At 33.9% G+C, this 17400-nt stretch overlaps 1 protein-coding gene across 1 annotated transcript in view; it reads right to left on the reverse strand.

The window, feature by feature from the left end:
* Window positions 1-17400, reverse strand: part of DYNC2H1 (dynein cytoplasmic 2 heavy chain 1) — a 161271-nt gene that overhangs the window by 128856 nt on the left and 15015 nt on the right. Inside the window, exons 16-35 of the mRNA XM_017815950.1 lie at window positions 16266-16405; window positions 15947-16175; window positions 15368-15495; window positions 14009-14124; window positions 12619-12746; window positions 9499-9648; window positions 8530-8735; window positions 7441-7596; window positions 7235-7349; window positions 6525-6695; window positions 5962-6344; window positions 5095-5227; window positions 4887-5004; window positions 4612-4724; window positions 4402-4521; window positions 3317-3467; window positions 1583-1785; window positions 935-1117; window positions 463-645; window positions 126-349 (exon numbers count right to left, since the gene is read on the reverse strand). Of these exons, the coding sequence (XP_017671439.1) occupies window positions 126-349; window positions 463-645; window positions 935-1117; window positions 1583-1785; window positions 3317-3467; window positions 4402-4521; window positions 4612-4724; window positions 4887-5004; window positions 5095-5227; window positions 5962-6344; window positions 6525-6695; window positions 7235-7349; window positions 7441-7596; window positions 8530-8735; window positions 9499-9648; window positions 12619-12746; window positions 14009-14124; window positions 15368-15495; window positions 15947-16175; window positions 16266-16405 (3350 nt within the window). The remainder of the gene's footprint in view (window positions 1-125; window positions 350-462; window positions 646-934; window positions 1118-1582; window positions 1786-3316; window positions 3468-4401; window positions 4522-4611; window positions 4725-4886; window positions 5005-5094; window positions 5228-5961; window positions 6345-6524; window positions 6696-7234; window positions 7350-7440; window positions 7597-8529; window positions 8736-9498; window positions 9649-12618; window positions 12747-14008; window positions 14125-15367; window positions 15496-15946; window positions 16176-16265; window positions 16406-17400) is intronic.

The raw sequence follows: 17400 nt of genomic DNA on the forward strand, positions 1-17400 counted from the left end.
TAATTCTATGTTAAGTTAGTATCCACAGAGATTTGCATGATATACTGTTTAGATTTAAGAGGTAGAAGGGAAGAGAATTAAAAAGGTAACTTTACTAGGGGGAGGTGGGGTATGTGAAAGCTTACCTTGCTAGATTAAAAATAGCCACTAATTTTCTACCCAGTATTTTAGCATCCTTAAAGCCTTCTGAATACAAAATCACTTCCGCAATGAGTTCATTGTCTGGATGAGTCATAGCAACTGGCCTGAAAAGTTGTTTGAGATTATCAGGTAGTTTTTGTCTTCCTCCATAACCTTTTCCAGCAGGATTCAAAGTGATAAAAATTCCAGAATTATGGTCCATTTCAACCTAGCATTAGAAGTGCATTATAATAGTATATTGTCAAATAAAACAGTATTGAGAAATGCTGGGAGGACTATGCTTAGTTAGAATACTCAGTTTTTAAGTAAGTTTTGCAGTACCTTTTTGCCAAGCATCTCACATACAGGACTGTGTTTCTTCAACGCGTGTTGAATTGTCTGAATCTGCATGGATACTGCAGACAATACAGCTTCCTCAAGTCTATTGAATTCATCAAAACAGCCCCAGGCACCACACTTCACTAAGCCCACAAATATGCGCCCCATTGACTTCACATCAATGCCCTTAAAATTAAAAAGAATACTATCAAAATTCAAATAACAAGAAAATATAAAAGACTGTCTTCCCATCCACTAAAAAACGTCATTAGAAATATCCACAGATTTCTAATGAAAATTGATAAATTATCAAAATTATTTATAGAATAATATTATTAACACTAATAATAATAAATATAATAATATATAATTCTGTAATAATTGATATTATTAATATTATTTCTAGAATATAATATCGCTTTACAAAGTATGGGCATAGATATCCATTTCCTAAATTAAACAGAACCATATTCACCTCGTCACAATTAAAGACTAAAACTTGTCTTCCGAGAAGTCCACCCAAGGCCTTTACTGACTCTGTCTTCCCAGTTCCAGCTGGACCATAGGGATTTCCTCCAAGGCCCATCTTCATGGCCTGAGTGAGAGTTAGGTAACACTTATCTGTCAAAGGTGTGTAAACAAGTTTAGGGGAATTACCCTGCAGAAACAAAACAAATTATATTGACTAAGAGAAAGAAAGTATTGACAAAGTAATTCCATTAATTTCATTCATAACTAATTAATTTGGAAATATTACACAACAGCCTAGATTATGAATTTGTTTCAAAGTTTTCCTGATTTTACACCAAATACCAAAGCATTGTTCAAAAATTTTTTAGAATTACAGATGAAATTGCATTCAGATATATAAAAACAGCAATCATATTAGAAAATATTTATATGACAATACAGCTACTTTCCATACAACTTACACTTACCCCATCAATATCAAGAATGAAAATTATTACCCTATCTTTTAATATTTTCTGTGAAATAGCATGCTAAAGACACAACAAAGTTCAAAAAAAATGATAACAGTTGGGAGACAAGCAGCAGCAGGTATCAAATGAGAAAGTGTTGGACACCTATAAAAGCCACTAGGTAAAAATTAAAAATACCACACCTGATATTCATAAGTATATTGGAGTTCAGCATCTACCATCTGAACATAACATTTTTGGTCTTTCATATAAAATCTCAGCTGCTTCTTCCAAGCCCAGTCTTCAATATCGTGAATCTGAGCTTGATTCAGCTGCTTCACCACATCAATGTTATGAATGATATCAAGAATCAGAGCTTTAAGCTTAAGCTCAAGGATTCCTGATTCTGCAAATAATCACACACAAAAGAAAAAAAATCACAACGGTGTAGTAAGGAAGACACGTCACCCATTCTCAAGTTCATTGTGCTGATTTTTATTATCAGCAGATTTCAGTTAGATTTTATTTGAATTATATATAGAAAGGTTTTTTATTTTCTAAAGCAAACAGCATAACATGAGATCCTGAGAGACAGTGTGAATCATCATGTAACTTCAGTCATTTTGAAGTGATTTTGTCTGCCTCTACATTCAAAAGAGAGAGAAAGTCTTTTCTGCAAAGCAATTTATTTCAGGAATGTTTACTTCAGGAATGAGGTGGTGTAACCTATTGAGTGATCTGTTGAGGATCTGAAACCCACACTACATACACTCTGGAGATTTTACTCAGAATAATTAAAGTGATGTGTAATGAATGTTCATTAGCAGATTGCATGCATTAAGTGTATTCTTAGAACATACTGTTTAATTTAGTTCCTTTTGAAAGATATCCAGTTTGTGTGCTTCCAGACCACCCCATGATGGGATTTAAACCAAAGTAAGTGGGAATAATCAAGAAACTCAGTTCAAAATCACACCTATTGTCTAAGTTAAAAAGTTACGGTAAATGTATTATACAATAGATGGACTGAACACTCTTCTGTAACTGATGACATTTCTCAAATGGGTATAGAAAGACCACAGAAAAGGAGCTTAGACAAAGAAGCACACTCATAGACTGCTGGAGGTAGGTGATATGAATCCTATTCCTAAGCAATGTATCAGATGTTTACAGTTCACGAATTATAAACTAGAATTTAATGCAGTAACCAGCGATACAAATGTGGTGGAAGACTGTCAACTACATGTCAAATTGAGTCTTTTTACACATATTAAGGTAAAAGCCATCTCACCTAATCTACACTATGGAACTTTATATCTCAGGTCACTCAAAGTCCCACCTCTGGTCAAAAGGGAGGAATAAGCACTCAGAGGCATAATTATTCAAACTCATTTGGAGTATATAAGATTCAGAATAATCATGTCTTGGGAATAACTAGCTTATTTGTTTTGCCTCAGAGGTACACAGGAATTATTAGTTCAGAGGCACATGTATACATCTAACATAGAAAATTACCCACACAGTTGTACAGTATATATTGGCTTGCCTTAAGGTACCTCAACTGCTTTTTGGCCACTTCCTGTGATACATAACACTAGGACACAGTTCAGTAGATGAGAACAAATTATCAGTAGATGAGAACAAATTATCAGTAGATATATAAACCAAAAGATAGAAACTTATTAAAAAGTTAAGAAAACATGTTTGCAAATACATAAATTCTCTAAGATAATTTTTAATCTAAATAAAAGTCCTTTGTTCATTCTGATATATTAAAAACTCTAATCTTGACAGTAATAGATGAGCAACCTTATGTAAGTCAACTTTATGAACTCAGAGACGGATTTATACAATTTCCTGTTCAAATATACAGAATGTAAAATATTACACAACTAAAGTAATAAAAAAAATATTTATATTAATTATCATTTTTATACCTGTACTCCCAGTATTTTCTATGCCACTACCAATGTTAGTATAATGGTCCAGTTTAGCCATGAGTTCTAATTCTAATTGTTGCAGATTATGGTTTTTTATAGCACTTTCAACGTCTTCAGTGAACTGAATTTGTTCTGCCAAGGAAAGAATCTTTGGAAAAAGAAATCCAAGTTATATTTTATAAATACAGAGGACATAAAAAACAATCTGTTTTTCAATTAATTTGCAGTTGCTTATTATGTCTGATATTTTATATATTTTATTGTATAATTTTTAAACAAAGCTATACATTTGCTATGCTTTTAAAAACAAATACAGCCATCTTAAAACATGACAAAATTTTGCCAAAACTTGCAATCTAATCCAATACAGCAAGTCCTTCAGCTGTTCTAAAGCATGCAGTAGCAAAATTTATAAGTCTCTTTTTCTATTAAATGATATGTCAGATGGAAACCACCATATTGTGGGCATGCTGAACCCATATTACACACTCTCAGGAGCACCTCTCACTTGTGTCACTGATCTGCTACTACAATACTTTGCATTCTAGTTTCCAGCACTCCACTTATATTCTAACTACTTTACATTCAGTGTAACAGCCCTGTTTGAGCTATGAAGGTTCAGTCAAACTTGGAACTAGAAAGGTCTGTAACAAAAAATTCCACCAATTGTGACAATTTGAAAATTGTAACAGTAACTACATTCTGGGGGAGGGAGAGAGCAAGCTTCAGAAACTCTTACCTACTTTAATCAGATCCAAAAGGGCTTTTTATTGTTACTAAGTCTTCGCAGCCCTGCATGTAACATTCAATACCAACTAAGATCAAGATTTATATAAAATTTAATAAATAGACAGATGTTAGATCAGGTGCCATGTAAAAGACTTGAATATTTCAAATGTTTACAAAGGAATTATAAGACCACATATCTTTAAGAATTTCTCTATACAATAAATGAGTAAAATGGATTTGTTAAGGGTTATATTCTTTCAAATCCAAATATATACTTCTTTATGAGATTCAAAAAAAATAACTTCTTCGGTAAATCTAAGACTACATAGTGGCATTACTGGATGAACTACTACCTGGGAAGGGAAGAGGGACGGATCAATTGAACCTTGTGATTTTTTTCCAGCATCAACACAGTCAATTAACATTTTTTTCAGGGTCTCCTTCATCTCCAAAGCCAAACTGTTTAGCCACACCTGACAAAGAGATGAAAAAAAACTCAAAAATTACATTACAAATTAATTTCTCAAAGACGCTTGAACCAGACTGGGATGTGATTTTCTTACCTCCACATCATTTGACAGAAGAACTTTATTTCTAAGTGGCACAGTTTCTCCTTCTACAGACTTCATGGCAATTATGTGTTTAAATTCTTTATCAAAGCTCACACTATTAATGCCTAATAATCAGAAAACATCAATAAATTGTCAAAGTCAAACATTAATTCCTCAGTGTCTAGTAGTGGAAAAAAAAGGGAAAAAAAGCCTGCGACATATTATTTAGCTTTGAAGAAGCTTATTTCTAAAAAAGTACATTTCACAAATGAAGATTGATACATTACCAGCAAAAAGTTTCTTAAGATGAGACTGAATAACCAGGGGATTCGTGGACTGTCCTAAAATTTCTAACAAGTCGTCATCTCCAATGAAATAGAATCTTGGAAATGCTGAGCGCTTTTCCTATATTAAAACAAAATAAATCAGTTTTGTTGACTTAAATTCAAACTTACTGACATTGTTTATAAAAAACTCTGTTAATGTTGGCTGTACCTCCAAAAACTCATTCAAAGATTTCTGACATCTCTGAAGTTGGTCAAGTATGGTAATTAAGGTATTTTTTATTCCCGTCTGGGCATTCAGTGATGTTACCCTATTGTCACTCTTGATATCTGACATAATGGATCTTGACAGGAAAAAAAAAGAATAATTAATAAAACCATTATAATTGTAATTTAAATATTATATATTAGTTATGTAAATAAAAAATAACACACAGGGAAGTAATATAAAGAGTTGATATATAACTTTCAGTTTTCAGTATTAATGATGAAATACTGCAGAATTTACATCAATATCTCTCCACTGTAATTTAAAACCAACTGGTTTTTGCTAAAATTTCTCTACTCCAAGCCAAGAAAATTCAGTTCTTGTCTTTTACTTCCTTATAAGTCATTTCAACTCAAATCAAGACAGATAAAGGTACATATCTTATTATACGTCTAAAATCTACTCCCTTTTTATCTTTTGACTTGTTTGGATCAGATAAAGCATCTGTCTCTCCCAAAAGTCTATCTGTGTACTTCCTTAGTGAATATAGTGCTTGTCTTCAACATGATTCTTGAAAAAATAATTATATCACCTCTACTGCTGACAAGACTAATCTTGTGTTTGGCTGCCTTGTTTATGATCTTTTATGTTTCATGTGATTCCTTTCTTCACAAGTACCACATTAAATGAAAACATTACCACCTTTATTCAGATATGTCACTCTCACACATATATAACTGAATTACTGTTGTTGACCATCCTCTCCATACATATTCCAATTGTTCCCATATATTTTCACCATGAAAAATGTTCTAGACTACACATGTCAAAGATATTAGAAATAAATAAGTCTCACTCCATAACACTAACCTGAAGTTTTCATCAACTCTGTTAAAACGAGCCTGTTCTTTGGGTAGAGCTCCACGACCAAATATCGGTTCCAAATAGACCCATTTCCTTTGAATTTGGTTTAAATTCTGCAGATACTCATCCAAGTCAGCTAGCTTTTTTTCCCAGATGGACACTTTATCTTCAAAACCTTTGTAATATGGAGAGTCCTTAAGAGACTGTAGAAGACAGCGATGATCTCCAACTTGGTTGACTATGTCCTTCCAGTCTTTAATAAGCCTGATAGTCTTGCCTTGGCTATCTTCATAATCTGTTAACATAAAGACAGCTCCGACTCCCCAGAGTTCAAGCTCACGTAATGCTTCTCTGATTGTGATTTCACCTTGGGCTCGACAGTTCAAATCCTATTTAAAAGCAAAAACAGATTTCATATGAAACTACAGAGCTTGCAATAAACTTTCCATTCAAAAATATAATGCAAGCTCTGCTCCTATAGTAGTAACATTGTATGCATACCGAATAACATACATGGCATAAAAAAACCCATAAAAAACTATAGTTCCTTTATCTGAAATCATTCATACCTTAAGTTCCATTGCTTTTTCTATAATGGCATCCGTCACTTTCAATAGGTCTCCAAATAACAAGCCCTCAAGTGTAGTGCCTCGGGGAAGACCCAGAAGACGAAAGAGATCCAGCCAATGGTCTGGAGAAAGATGTTCTCCCCTGACATATTTTAGGAGTGGAATTATCATCTATAGAAAAAATGCACATGTGAATCCATCTTGTCTTTATGAAAAGTGCACCTTTTTGATTACAGACTGACATGCTATTCAAACAAAAAAAAATTAAATTCTTAAACTGAGGTACATTTTTTCCAGTTGCTGGATTTAAAGTTTAGGATTATAATTCTGAAGAAAACTCATTATTAAATGTGTGTCTACGTAAGTTGTAATGATCTTCCTATTCACTGTATGGAACTAAAAGGTTCTCAAAAGTAAGTGAAATGTGCAAAACAGTATCAGAAGATATTTTGTTAAATTTTAACTGATTTTATTGTAAGAAATTAACAATGAGCTAGAGAATGAAGTCCACTACCCACTAATACCACACCATTTTTTGTTTCATAGGCCTTTTTGTAATTCATAGAATCATAGAAATATTTGGGTTGAAAAGGACCTTAAAGATCATTCCAACCCCTCTACCATTGGCAGGGACACCTTCCACTAGACCAGGTTGCTAAAAACCCCATCCAACCCGGCCTTGAACACTTCCAGAGTAATAAGCATCTTACTTTGTATTTGTCCACTTCTTTTTGCAACTTTACTGTCATTACAGTATGTTCTTCCATCTTCCTCATTTTGTCATGCCAGTGAAACAAAAATTCTTCAAATAGGTGTGTTTTACTTCTGCATGAAAATCAAATATAAAAAGGTCATAACAACACAGTACTACAACCACACATGTATGTCAATTAAAAATAAAGTAACAAAATCATACCTAAAAGTAATCCAGTCTTCTTTGGCTTTTTCCTGAAAACCTTCATAAAACTCTTCATACAGTGCCCAGACTTCTGCACAACTCTTAATATCTTGACTTACAACTTCTGACAATGAGAAGTCAGGCTCTTCCAATTTAAAATGATGGCATTCTTCACTGAATAAAAAGATCACTGTATTATGGATTGCATTATTCTACTGTACATTTATGGTTTAAGAAATGGTATCCTACAGAAATAATCATATTTTTTTAAGAAATGTTATTGGCTTTATTGAAGAACACTGCTGACAACTCCAGTTTCCTTATAGTCTCCTTCTTGAATAGAAATAATAAAGGAATATGAGGGATAACTCTCCTACACAGCAATATTCTCCCATATTGCCAATTATTTTCCATAAACTGTCATTCATTTTTTTACAAGAAAAGTTAATTAATTTGTACCCTCAAAAAGAAAGCTTGAAAGAAAATAATTTTGAATTGATTTTTTCTTTCTGCTGGGTAGAAAGAATATGCTAATTTTATTTACTATCATTTACTTGCCAAGGTAAGAAGTTAAACAGAAAACTTTGTCCTCTCAAGATCTCTAATAATTTACTAATTATTATTTTTATAATATTTATTTACTAATTATTATTATTATTTGTTTACTGAAAGTAGACACCCAGATCAGAAAAATCCTTTCCTTTTGCACAACAGTCTACCAGTTAGGACACTTACTCAAGAAACAGGAGACGTGAGTTCCTGCCCACTTAAGTTACAAGAGGATCGAGGTCCTTCTTGGACCAATATTATAAACTTTCTCTCAATGAGAATTTCAGAAGTCAGCATCAAACCTCCTCATGTGAAAGCTTAAGAGACTTCTCAAATTTTTCATTAAAAAAAAACTCTAGAAAAACTTGGCTTGAGAAATTCATGTTATGTAAAATCAACAAAAAGGACCCTGGAAAGCTAATGAAAAACAGGTATTACAAATTAAATTCCTTATATTAACTGTTGTGATAAAAATTAGTTAACATTTTCTGAGTTACTATTGCTGCAAAAGATCCATACATTAGTGAATAAGATATACAGGGAAGTAAATATACATACATGAGTTTTTCTTTCACAGTTTCAAGTTCATCAAATTCTTTATTTTTTTCCTTTATGATCTGAGCACTTTTCTCAAGTACATCCTGATCCCCTGTTTCAATGACATCATCACTTGGCTTTAGCTGATCCCAGCGTGCTTTAAATTTTTCCAGGTCTTGAAGATACATATTAATACGTGAAATCACATTTCCTTTCATCATTTCAATCTGTAAAGCAAGAGGTAAAATTACATTCCTTCAATGGTTTGTATCTACAACAATGATCAAAACCAAAATATCAACTTCAAAACTTGGTAACTACAATATGATCAAAAATCAAACTCAAAAAACTTCTTGTATAATTCCCCAAGAAACAGTCCAACTCTATTCTCCTGGTTTTGTGGGTTTTTTTAAAGGGGTACTATTTTTTTTTATTATGCTGGTATTTGAGACCTATTTACTCAGCTATGCTATCTATCTAGCCTGCACATTATAGTGGATAGAAAAATTGCTATATTTGCATGGCATACGGATATCCTCAGCAGAACTTCAAATGAGTTCAGCAATTTGCCTATAGACTGGAATTACAGGACTGTGCATAGTTTAGCAAAGTTACGTGAAAAGAAAAAAAACAGCTTCAGTACTAAAAGCACAATAAAGTAATGAAAACACTATCTTTTAAGTGTTATCCTATTGCCTTCGGTTAACCATTGCATTTATTAAGTCATTTCTGTTACGAGAAAGTTGTTTTGAGACAAAAGTACAACATTGCAACATTCATTTCAGCATCAATTCAACAGAAGTTTCACCTAGTTGCTGCTTAAGAGTTTAATTATTCTTCCTTTGAAAGCTCTCCCTCAACTCAGTAACACTGGTTTTAACACTGAATTGAGAATATTTACAGATTTAACCTAAGAAAAAAAGTATTTTTCCGGACTTACTCAAAATAATTTCAACATTTTCAGGTAAAATGTTAATCTTTCATTGTTACCTGTTCTGCAATCATAAGCTGGTGGCTTTCCATCATTAATTCAAACTTATCCCATGTAGCTCTTAGGCTACTGATAGTGTTCAAACCTGCACCAGCCACAGTTCGCAGAAGTTTGTTTTTATCTTCAGCCTCTTGAAATAGGAGAAAAATCTAAAATCAGAAAGATTAAAAATAAATGTGTATGCAAAAATTCAGCAAATCCTGTTTATCTAAACTATAAGCAAATATATATGAATCACCATATATGCACAGATAATAAAATTATATACAGCTGCTTTTTAAATACTGCTTATAGAATAACGTTAAAACATCGGAAGAGTAGTATCTGATTTACTTAGAGAAATTCTAAATCTTGATCCTGCCATGAGATATAAAGAAGTGAATGATAACTATGAAACAGATAAGTTTCCTTATACATTGCACAGATGACTCAATCAAATTGGAGAACAGCAGCAGAGCAACAGAATTCTATAAACATGTTTATATGTGTGCTAGGACTGGCTGGGATGGAGTTAAATTTTTTCATGGTAGCTGATACGGGGCCGTGTTTTGAAATTTTGTTGAAAATGATGTGGTAGTACAGGGATGTTTTAGTTACTGTGGAGCAGGGCTTGCACAGAGCCAAGATCTTTTCTGCTCCTCACCCCATCTACCAGTCTATGGGCAGGGGGTGCACAAGGAGTTGGGAGGGGACACAGCCAGGACAGCTAAGCCCAACTGACCCAAGGGATATTCAAGACCACAGGGCATTGTGCTCAACATAGAAAGTTGGAGGAAAAAGAAGGAAGGGGATGAGAGGGGGGGCATTCAGAGTGATGGTATTTGTTTTTCCAAGTTGCTATAACGCATGATAGAGCCCTGCTTTTCTGGAGATGGCTGAACATATGCCTGCCCACGGAAAGTGGTGAATGAATTCCTTGTTTTGCTTTGATTTTGCACTGCCTTTGCTTTACCTATTTACCTGTATTTCAATCCATGAAATACAGCCAGGCAGAGATATTTCATGCCATATAATACTGCCCCTTTCCTTCCTTCCTTCCTTCCTTCTTTCCTTCCCTCCCTCCTTCCTTCTCTCCCTCTTTCCTTTTTTTTTCTCTTATACTCATATAAAAGAGCACTGGTTTTGTGACCTGATAATGCAGAAAAAAAAATTCATCTTTTTTTCCCACATATTAAGAATTGACAAAATTTGAAAGAGAAACCAAACCAACTCGTTTAAACTATGTAAGTCAGCAGAGTCATCTGAGATAAACACACACAGTTCTACACATTTACCAAAATGTCTGCTATGTATGTTTTCCTTTAAAAATTAGGAGAGAAGAGGCACTAATGCTAAGAAGCAATTCTCTTCAACATCCAAAAACTCTCCCAGAGTTCCTACAAAATGTAAATAATTACACCTAGCAGCTGACTTCATCACTGGGACTTGATTCAGTTCCTCACAAATACATGTTTCGGGCCATCTGAGATGTTCTAGGGCACTTGCATGGCCTCCAGTTGCAACTATGGAAAGGTAGAGGCCTCACAGAACTCCTCTGTTATGTCTGCCAGCCTTGTGAGGATGTTGGAAATGCATCTCAGTAACTCTAGAACTGCACTTTTGGGCAACTGGACCAGACTTCTGCTGAGTATATTAACAGCGCACGCACTGCAGACACCTGCACATACAGACCTAAACTCAAATGGACTCATTTAGAACTGAATCCTTCAAAGTGTAAATATTGTCCGGTTGGGAAGAGTTAATATGGGTTTTGCAGAATTCCACAATTTTGTAGAACTGGAGCTCTTTAAGGACATCAGTAAGGGTATGGATGAAGGAAAATTAAATCATATATTCCAACTGAGTTTCCAAAAAGCTTTTAATACAAACCCTCACCTAAGGCATTTAAGGAAAACTGATAACCTTGATAAAAGAACAAAGGGCCTTGCACAGATAATTAACAGGGTAAAAGATAGAGAACAGCGTTAGGAGGAGACAGCTAGTTCCTGCAATGGGAAAAGGTCACCCACAGAATTCTGTAGGTATCTGTGCTGGACTGCTCAAGGTGTTTTATAAAAGAGTTGGAAAAGGAGACCAACCTGTGAGATGATAAAGTTTACTGATGATATTATGTCACTCCAAGCATTAAAATACTTCACCTGTGAAGTACTGCAGAATGAACTTAAAAGAAATAGGGACTGATGATACCAGTGACAAAAACTCAGGAAGACAGCCATGAAGTGATGTAAACATGAAAAAATAAATTTTACATGTACAAGTTGAGTTCTAAGCTAACAACTGAATTTTAGGCTTGATATCTTGGAGTTATGACAACTAATTTTAAAAAATTGTCAGCTTAATCTAAGCAGTAGGAAGTAAATCAAATGTTAGGAGTCACAGGAGTCAAAAAAATAATAAAAGAGGTAATATTTCTATTTCATCATATAAATCCAGGGTTTATTCATATCTTAAAAATTGGAAAAATTCTGTTGGTCCCACAGAAAATTGAAACAGAAAGAAAGGACTTACCAAAAGGCAACAAGGATGATCAAAGTTATGTGTGGGTTTATGCATAAGAAAACCTTAGGTAAACTAACACTCTTCAATCTAGAAGAGAGACGGCTGATACCAGACACACAAAAAAAGAATACAATCATGTGTCATGAAAAGGTCCATATCTCTTCAATATAAGACATAAATGGTATGAAGTTAGTAAATGGCAGGTGAAAAAAGTATAAAAGAAAGGGTCCTTCATGTAATGGGCAATTGATCTACATTTTACCAGAGTATATTTTAGATGTCAAACGTGTATTTGCAATCAAGAGAAGATGAGGTAAGGCTGTCAAAAAGAAATCACTGAGTGTTACTATATGTTTAGGAGCCACATAAAACTCAAAAAGGTTCTGGTTGAGGTTAGAAGTAAGGACAAGTATCAAATACTCTGTCCCGATTTTATATTTTCCCATAGGTAAGCCACTCTACTGCTGGACACAAATTACTGTGCTACATGGACTACTGCCTTGCCCCTGCATGGCCACTGCATGATCTATACTAGTTATTATTAAATGTAAGTTTTCATACTAGAAAGTAATTGCATTTTTTATAGTTGTTGTTCTAGATATGATAAAATGGTATCTTACCCCTTCTTTTCGTTCATGTAGGCTTAAATATTTTAAATTGTCTTCTGCTATTTCCTCTACAGTCTGGGGCCTAATCACTAATGTTTCCATGGCATCGGTGAGAAATGAAGAAACATCACAAAGGTGAACTATATAATGATGGAAAACAAAGTTAGCATGGAGAAAATATTGGTAGTTTTAAATATCCAAGTCAGAAAATGCACAATGATACAACATTGTCATAAGTATGTAAAGTATTTGCTTAAAAAATTCCAGACTCCAATCTTACATACTACCTCAACAAAAATTGCACATTTGTGTTTACACAGTTTTTTAAATGTAAACCACTTTACTCAATGTATGATTTAGGCCATAAATATCAGAGTCCCTTCTGAACATTAAACATAAATACATAAGGCACTTGTTTATATACTTTCAAAAGCTGTATAGGTCTTTTTTTGGGTAAACAGAGAGAAACAGATGTTAAAATTGCCTTTGGGTTCTTCAGGGGTTTATTGGGTTTTTTTTTGGTTTTGGTTAGGTTCTTTTAAAGAAGGTAAATAACTAAAGCCACCTTGCTTTACATATTGAAAAGACTCAAAAACAAAAGCTTGATTAAGCTATAATGTTCTGTTTTCCTACCAAGGTAGATCTTTTTTGATACTGAGAAGGAAGCTGTACATTTCCAGGGAATCTTCCGGGAAAGATTCACCTTTCAGGCTATGGAAGTCATTCACTTTCTGCATAACCCCTGTTCTGTATTTCCTGTGATGATTGTTAGCTTTAAAGCACAAAGCATGGTTATTTCTCATCATCTACTCATTATTCCATTTTGTCCTACTCTTCAAGATATAGACAGACCATCCGAAATTAGGGAAATGTTTTACATTCTTTAACACTCTGTGTTTTGACAGTCTAAGTGACAAGTAACTCTATGAAATAAGTCTACGTTATTCAAGACTCTTCATGAAGCATTTCAGTTTGTAAAAGAAAAATCTAGTATTTTTAATTACAACATTTTATGATGTCTCCTCAAACACCTAAGTAACTTTCCTCTCTCAAACATCAAATAAATTTTCCTCTCTGAAACAACAAAGAAATATTCCTTCAGATAAAATCAACACGCAAAATAACGTTCATATGTATTCTTTTACATCTGGAAGAGATGTGGCCCAAGCAAGTGAACAGGAAAGACACACATGGACATCAAAGGGTCTTAGGTTAGGCTTGTAGTGAAAAAGTAATGTTGAGGAGCACACAGTAGTAACAGATTACTTTCTCTGCACTGTGATTTCTGCAGCTCACTGTGTCTGAGAGTAAAATATTTCTTTAAAAGAGTATTTACATTAACACAAATGTCCCCAAGTACAATAGAAACAAAACCAAAAATACTATCATTGAAGTTATTTACCTTGAATACATTTCCTCAAAGAAATGACTAGAACATCATACAACTTCTGGATGAAATCATCAATTACAGTTTTGACAGGGTTGCAATTGACAGTTAAACAATCTATCCTGACGGTGCTTCAAGAAAAAAAAGACAGTAAATATTCAGTAGCATACCTAAATGTCAGTCTGTCTAAGACCTATGCGCATCTATAGTTTACCCTCATTTTTTTGCCTAATAAAAAATTTGCCTCATAATTCTACAACTAAAAGTCATAGCTTATTGGGAAAATTACTCATACTATTGAAATATTTACACCAATTATGCACATATATGCAGTTTTATGGGGACTGAGGTCCAATGCTCTGCTTCTCTAAATAGTTAGAAATTACTTGATTTTATATAACCAGTGCCACAAAATTCAAAAAGGCTATTACCATAATCAAAAGAAAAAATACTATCATTATTTGTACTTTTATGCCTTTAAATCTCAAATTTCCATTAGTTTACTAACCCTGCCTTCAATAGTCCTAAGAACAGAAGAAAAGCCACAGTGAGTCATCTCAAGGCCCCACATCTAATATCTCACAGTGACCACAAGTAGATGCCTAAAGAACACTAAGAAAAAGTCTACCTTATTTGATACTTTCAAGAGTATCCTCCCTCACACCAATATTTTCAACTCAAAGCACTTCTTAGCAACATGTTGCTTCTGGCTATAAGACATACCAGCCAGTTAGTTTCTCTTCTATTCATCTCAGCCTGTCCAGACTGACGGTTCTACTCAGAATATCACTTAGCCAACAAGTTCTACTAGTCCATTCTCCAGAATGAAATGTCACCTCTTTTTCCTTGTTCTGAAAACAACTCCTTCCAGTTTCACTTAAGAACTCTAACCGTATAGCAGAGTAAGTCCCATGGGAATATATGTAAGAATAAAAGCCTACACTAGCGTGTTTTAAATTGTAAGAGGTAATCAAATGTTTCAATACAGGAATTATTTCATGTATAAACATTCACTGTGTCGTTTGCTAACTGCCATATATATTTCTCATGTACAGGACTTAGCTAACAGATTTTTAAAAATATCACGCTTTGTAATATTTAAGAATGAGCCCCGAATTTTGATGGAGTTTCCCATCATATCAGACAAAATAATTAAAAGTTTTCAGAGAAGACTGAACAGATAAAAGACAGTAAATGTCTAAAAATAAAATGGAAAAATGAAAACCCAAACATTCAAAAAGTACATCAATATTTTAAAAACTCTAGAAGTTCTGTCTATATCTTCACGTAAAGAGAAAATCTCTATTTTACTACTACCTTTAAAGTATCTGATAGAATACAGTGTTCAAACAAAAGAATAGAGTTACACTATACCTTGGAAGACGTTCTGCTTCTTTCCCTCTCACTTTTAATGCCTTAAAGTTTTTTTCCCAGTCCTGCTTGCTAAAAAGATGTGTCTTCACCAAAGATTCCATATCTACTTGGCCAATTACGATCCATTCCTTCCCAACATCATTTTTCATTTCATGGAAAAGAAATATTTTCCAGAATAAAAAAAATGTTTCTCGATAATATTAAAATAATAATGTTTTCAAGCAACATTCTCTTTAACCTTAGTGCCCCTTCAATTACCTAGAGATTCTCTTCGTACAAAAATCAGGAAATACAAAATGGTTTTACATATTCACACATTTCAGGATAATCAAAACAGCAGGACTGAAAAGACAGCTATAATACACAGGTTCCGATGGGAACTGTACATATATTTCAAGTTAGGCATATGCTTAAGTTGTTGACTAACATGGGTCGACTTACTAAGGTTTTGCTTATATGCCTTGCAGAAACGGACAATAACGCACACGTCAATGCTCAGTTATTTCTAGGGTGTCCGAAGCATACACGAATACAAATCTAAGATTAAAAAAGTATGAGTCAGTCCAATACTGAAAATACCTTGAATTGATTAGAAACGTCTGTCAGCCTTCTGAACAAATCTTCTGCTTTACTGAAAGCAGTCAGAAATCCATTTGCATTTCTTTCAGTCATAACAGTGAATATAGATTCATCATCTGCTTCACTTACTCCCCTAAACTGATTTGGAATAGAGATGAATCTCTTCATTTCTCTATAATATCTAGCTCGTACTTCTTCGAAAGGAGGTCTGAATTGCAACCGGCCTTGTCTAAGAAGTGAAACAGATAATGAAAAATTAATATTTTAATGTAACCTGAGTCTAAATATTTTCTTATAAGGCAAAAGAAAAAAATCTTACTTGAATGTTAGATCAATATTTATCTCTGGTAAATTCTCATTGAGTGCTTCTAAGCCCATTTGATACTGATGCTCCAGAGCTTTGTAAAGTTGATGATTCCAGTGTTGTCTCCAAGCTTTCATATCATTCGATTTGAAACCCTAAAATTTAACAATGTTAATTTTTTGTTTTATTTTATTTCTCAAACCACAATTATAAACTGAAACTGCACACAGTACAATGTCTGAAGACTAGGACCTCAGTAAAGTTCACTGAAGTATCACACCACTGGAACAGACTTCCCAGGGAAGTGGTCATGGCACCAAGCCTGTCAGAGTTTAAGGATCATCTGGACAACATACTTAAGTCATATGGTTTAGTTTTAGGTAGCCCTGTGAAGAGCAGAGGGTTGGACTCAATGGTCCTTGTGGGACCTTACTAACTCAAGATATTCTCTGGTAATGTGACCAGTTTGAACATTAGGGAGATCTAGAGTTATTGCATTTATTTCAAATTAATATAGGAATAACAAAAAAAAAAACACAAATCAATGAGTCTCTATGGCAGTTCAGGATAAGAACTTCACTGAGGTTTACTATAAGATTCTTCAAGGTTACTCTAAAATGCACAGGACTTAGCTAGAAATAAGATAAAGAGCTGGCTGAATGAGAGATTTAAACCTATATTACAATGTAAGCTACCTTTTAAACAGTATTTAAAAAAATTTTTGTGTGTTTACACAGACCAATGTTAACTACTAAGTTAGCAAAGATTTCATCTCAAAGAATTCAGACTTTCATTAGAATCTGCTACACTGCACTGTAAGAAAGTGTAAATCCCTATCTATCAAGTCTGTAAATGGTCTCTTACAAGTCGTCCAGGAATTTTTAAAAGGACAACATAAGCTAGAGAAGAAATTAGAAGCTTCTTCCAGCTTAACAGGTTCTCTTGTTTAATTGAATAGTGATTTAGATAGGGCTTTCGAGGCAGTCAAGGGCTGCTGCAGAAAGCTACACAGTTAAGGCCTGCCCTACAATTCAAGGCTGCCCAGAGGAACTCTTCCAACAGAAAGATTCTAGAGATTAAGAAAATCTGAAATTGTCTCAATTAAGCCTTCAGACAATCATAAATAGGGTTTAAGAAATATGTAAAATCT

Source organism: Lepidothrix coronata, unplaced genomic scaffold (genome assembly GCF_001604755.1).
Source record: "Lepidothrix coronata isolate B3197 unplaced genomic scaffold, Lepidothrix_coronata-1.0 Scaffold53, whole genome shotgun sequence".
Taxonomy (NCBI): domain Eukaryota; kingdom Metazoa; phylum Chordata; class Aves; order Passeriformes; family Pipridae; genus Lepidothrix; species Lepidothrix coronata.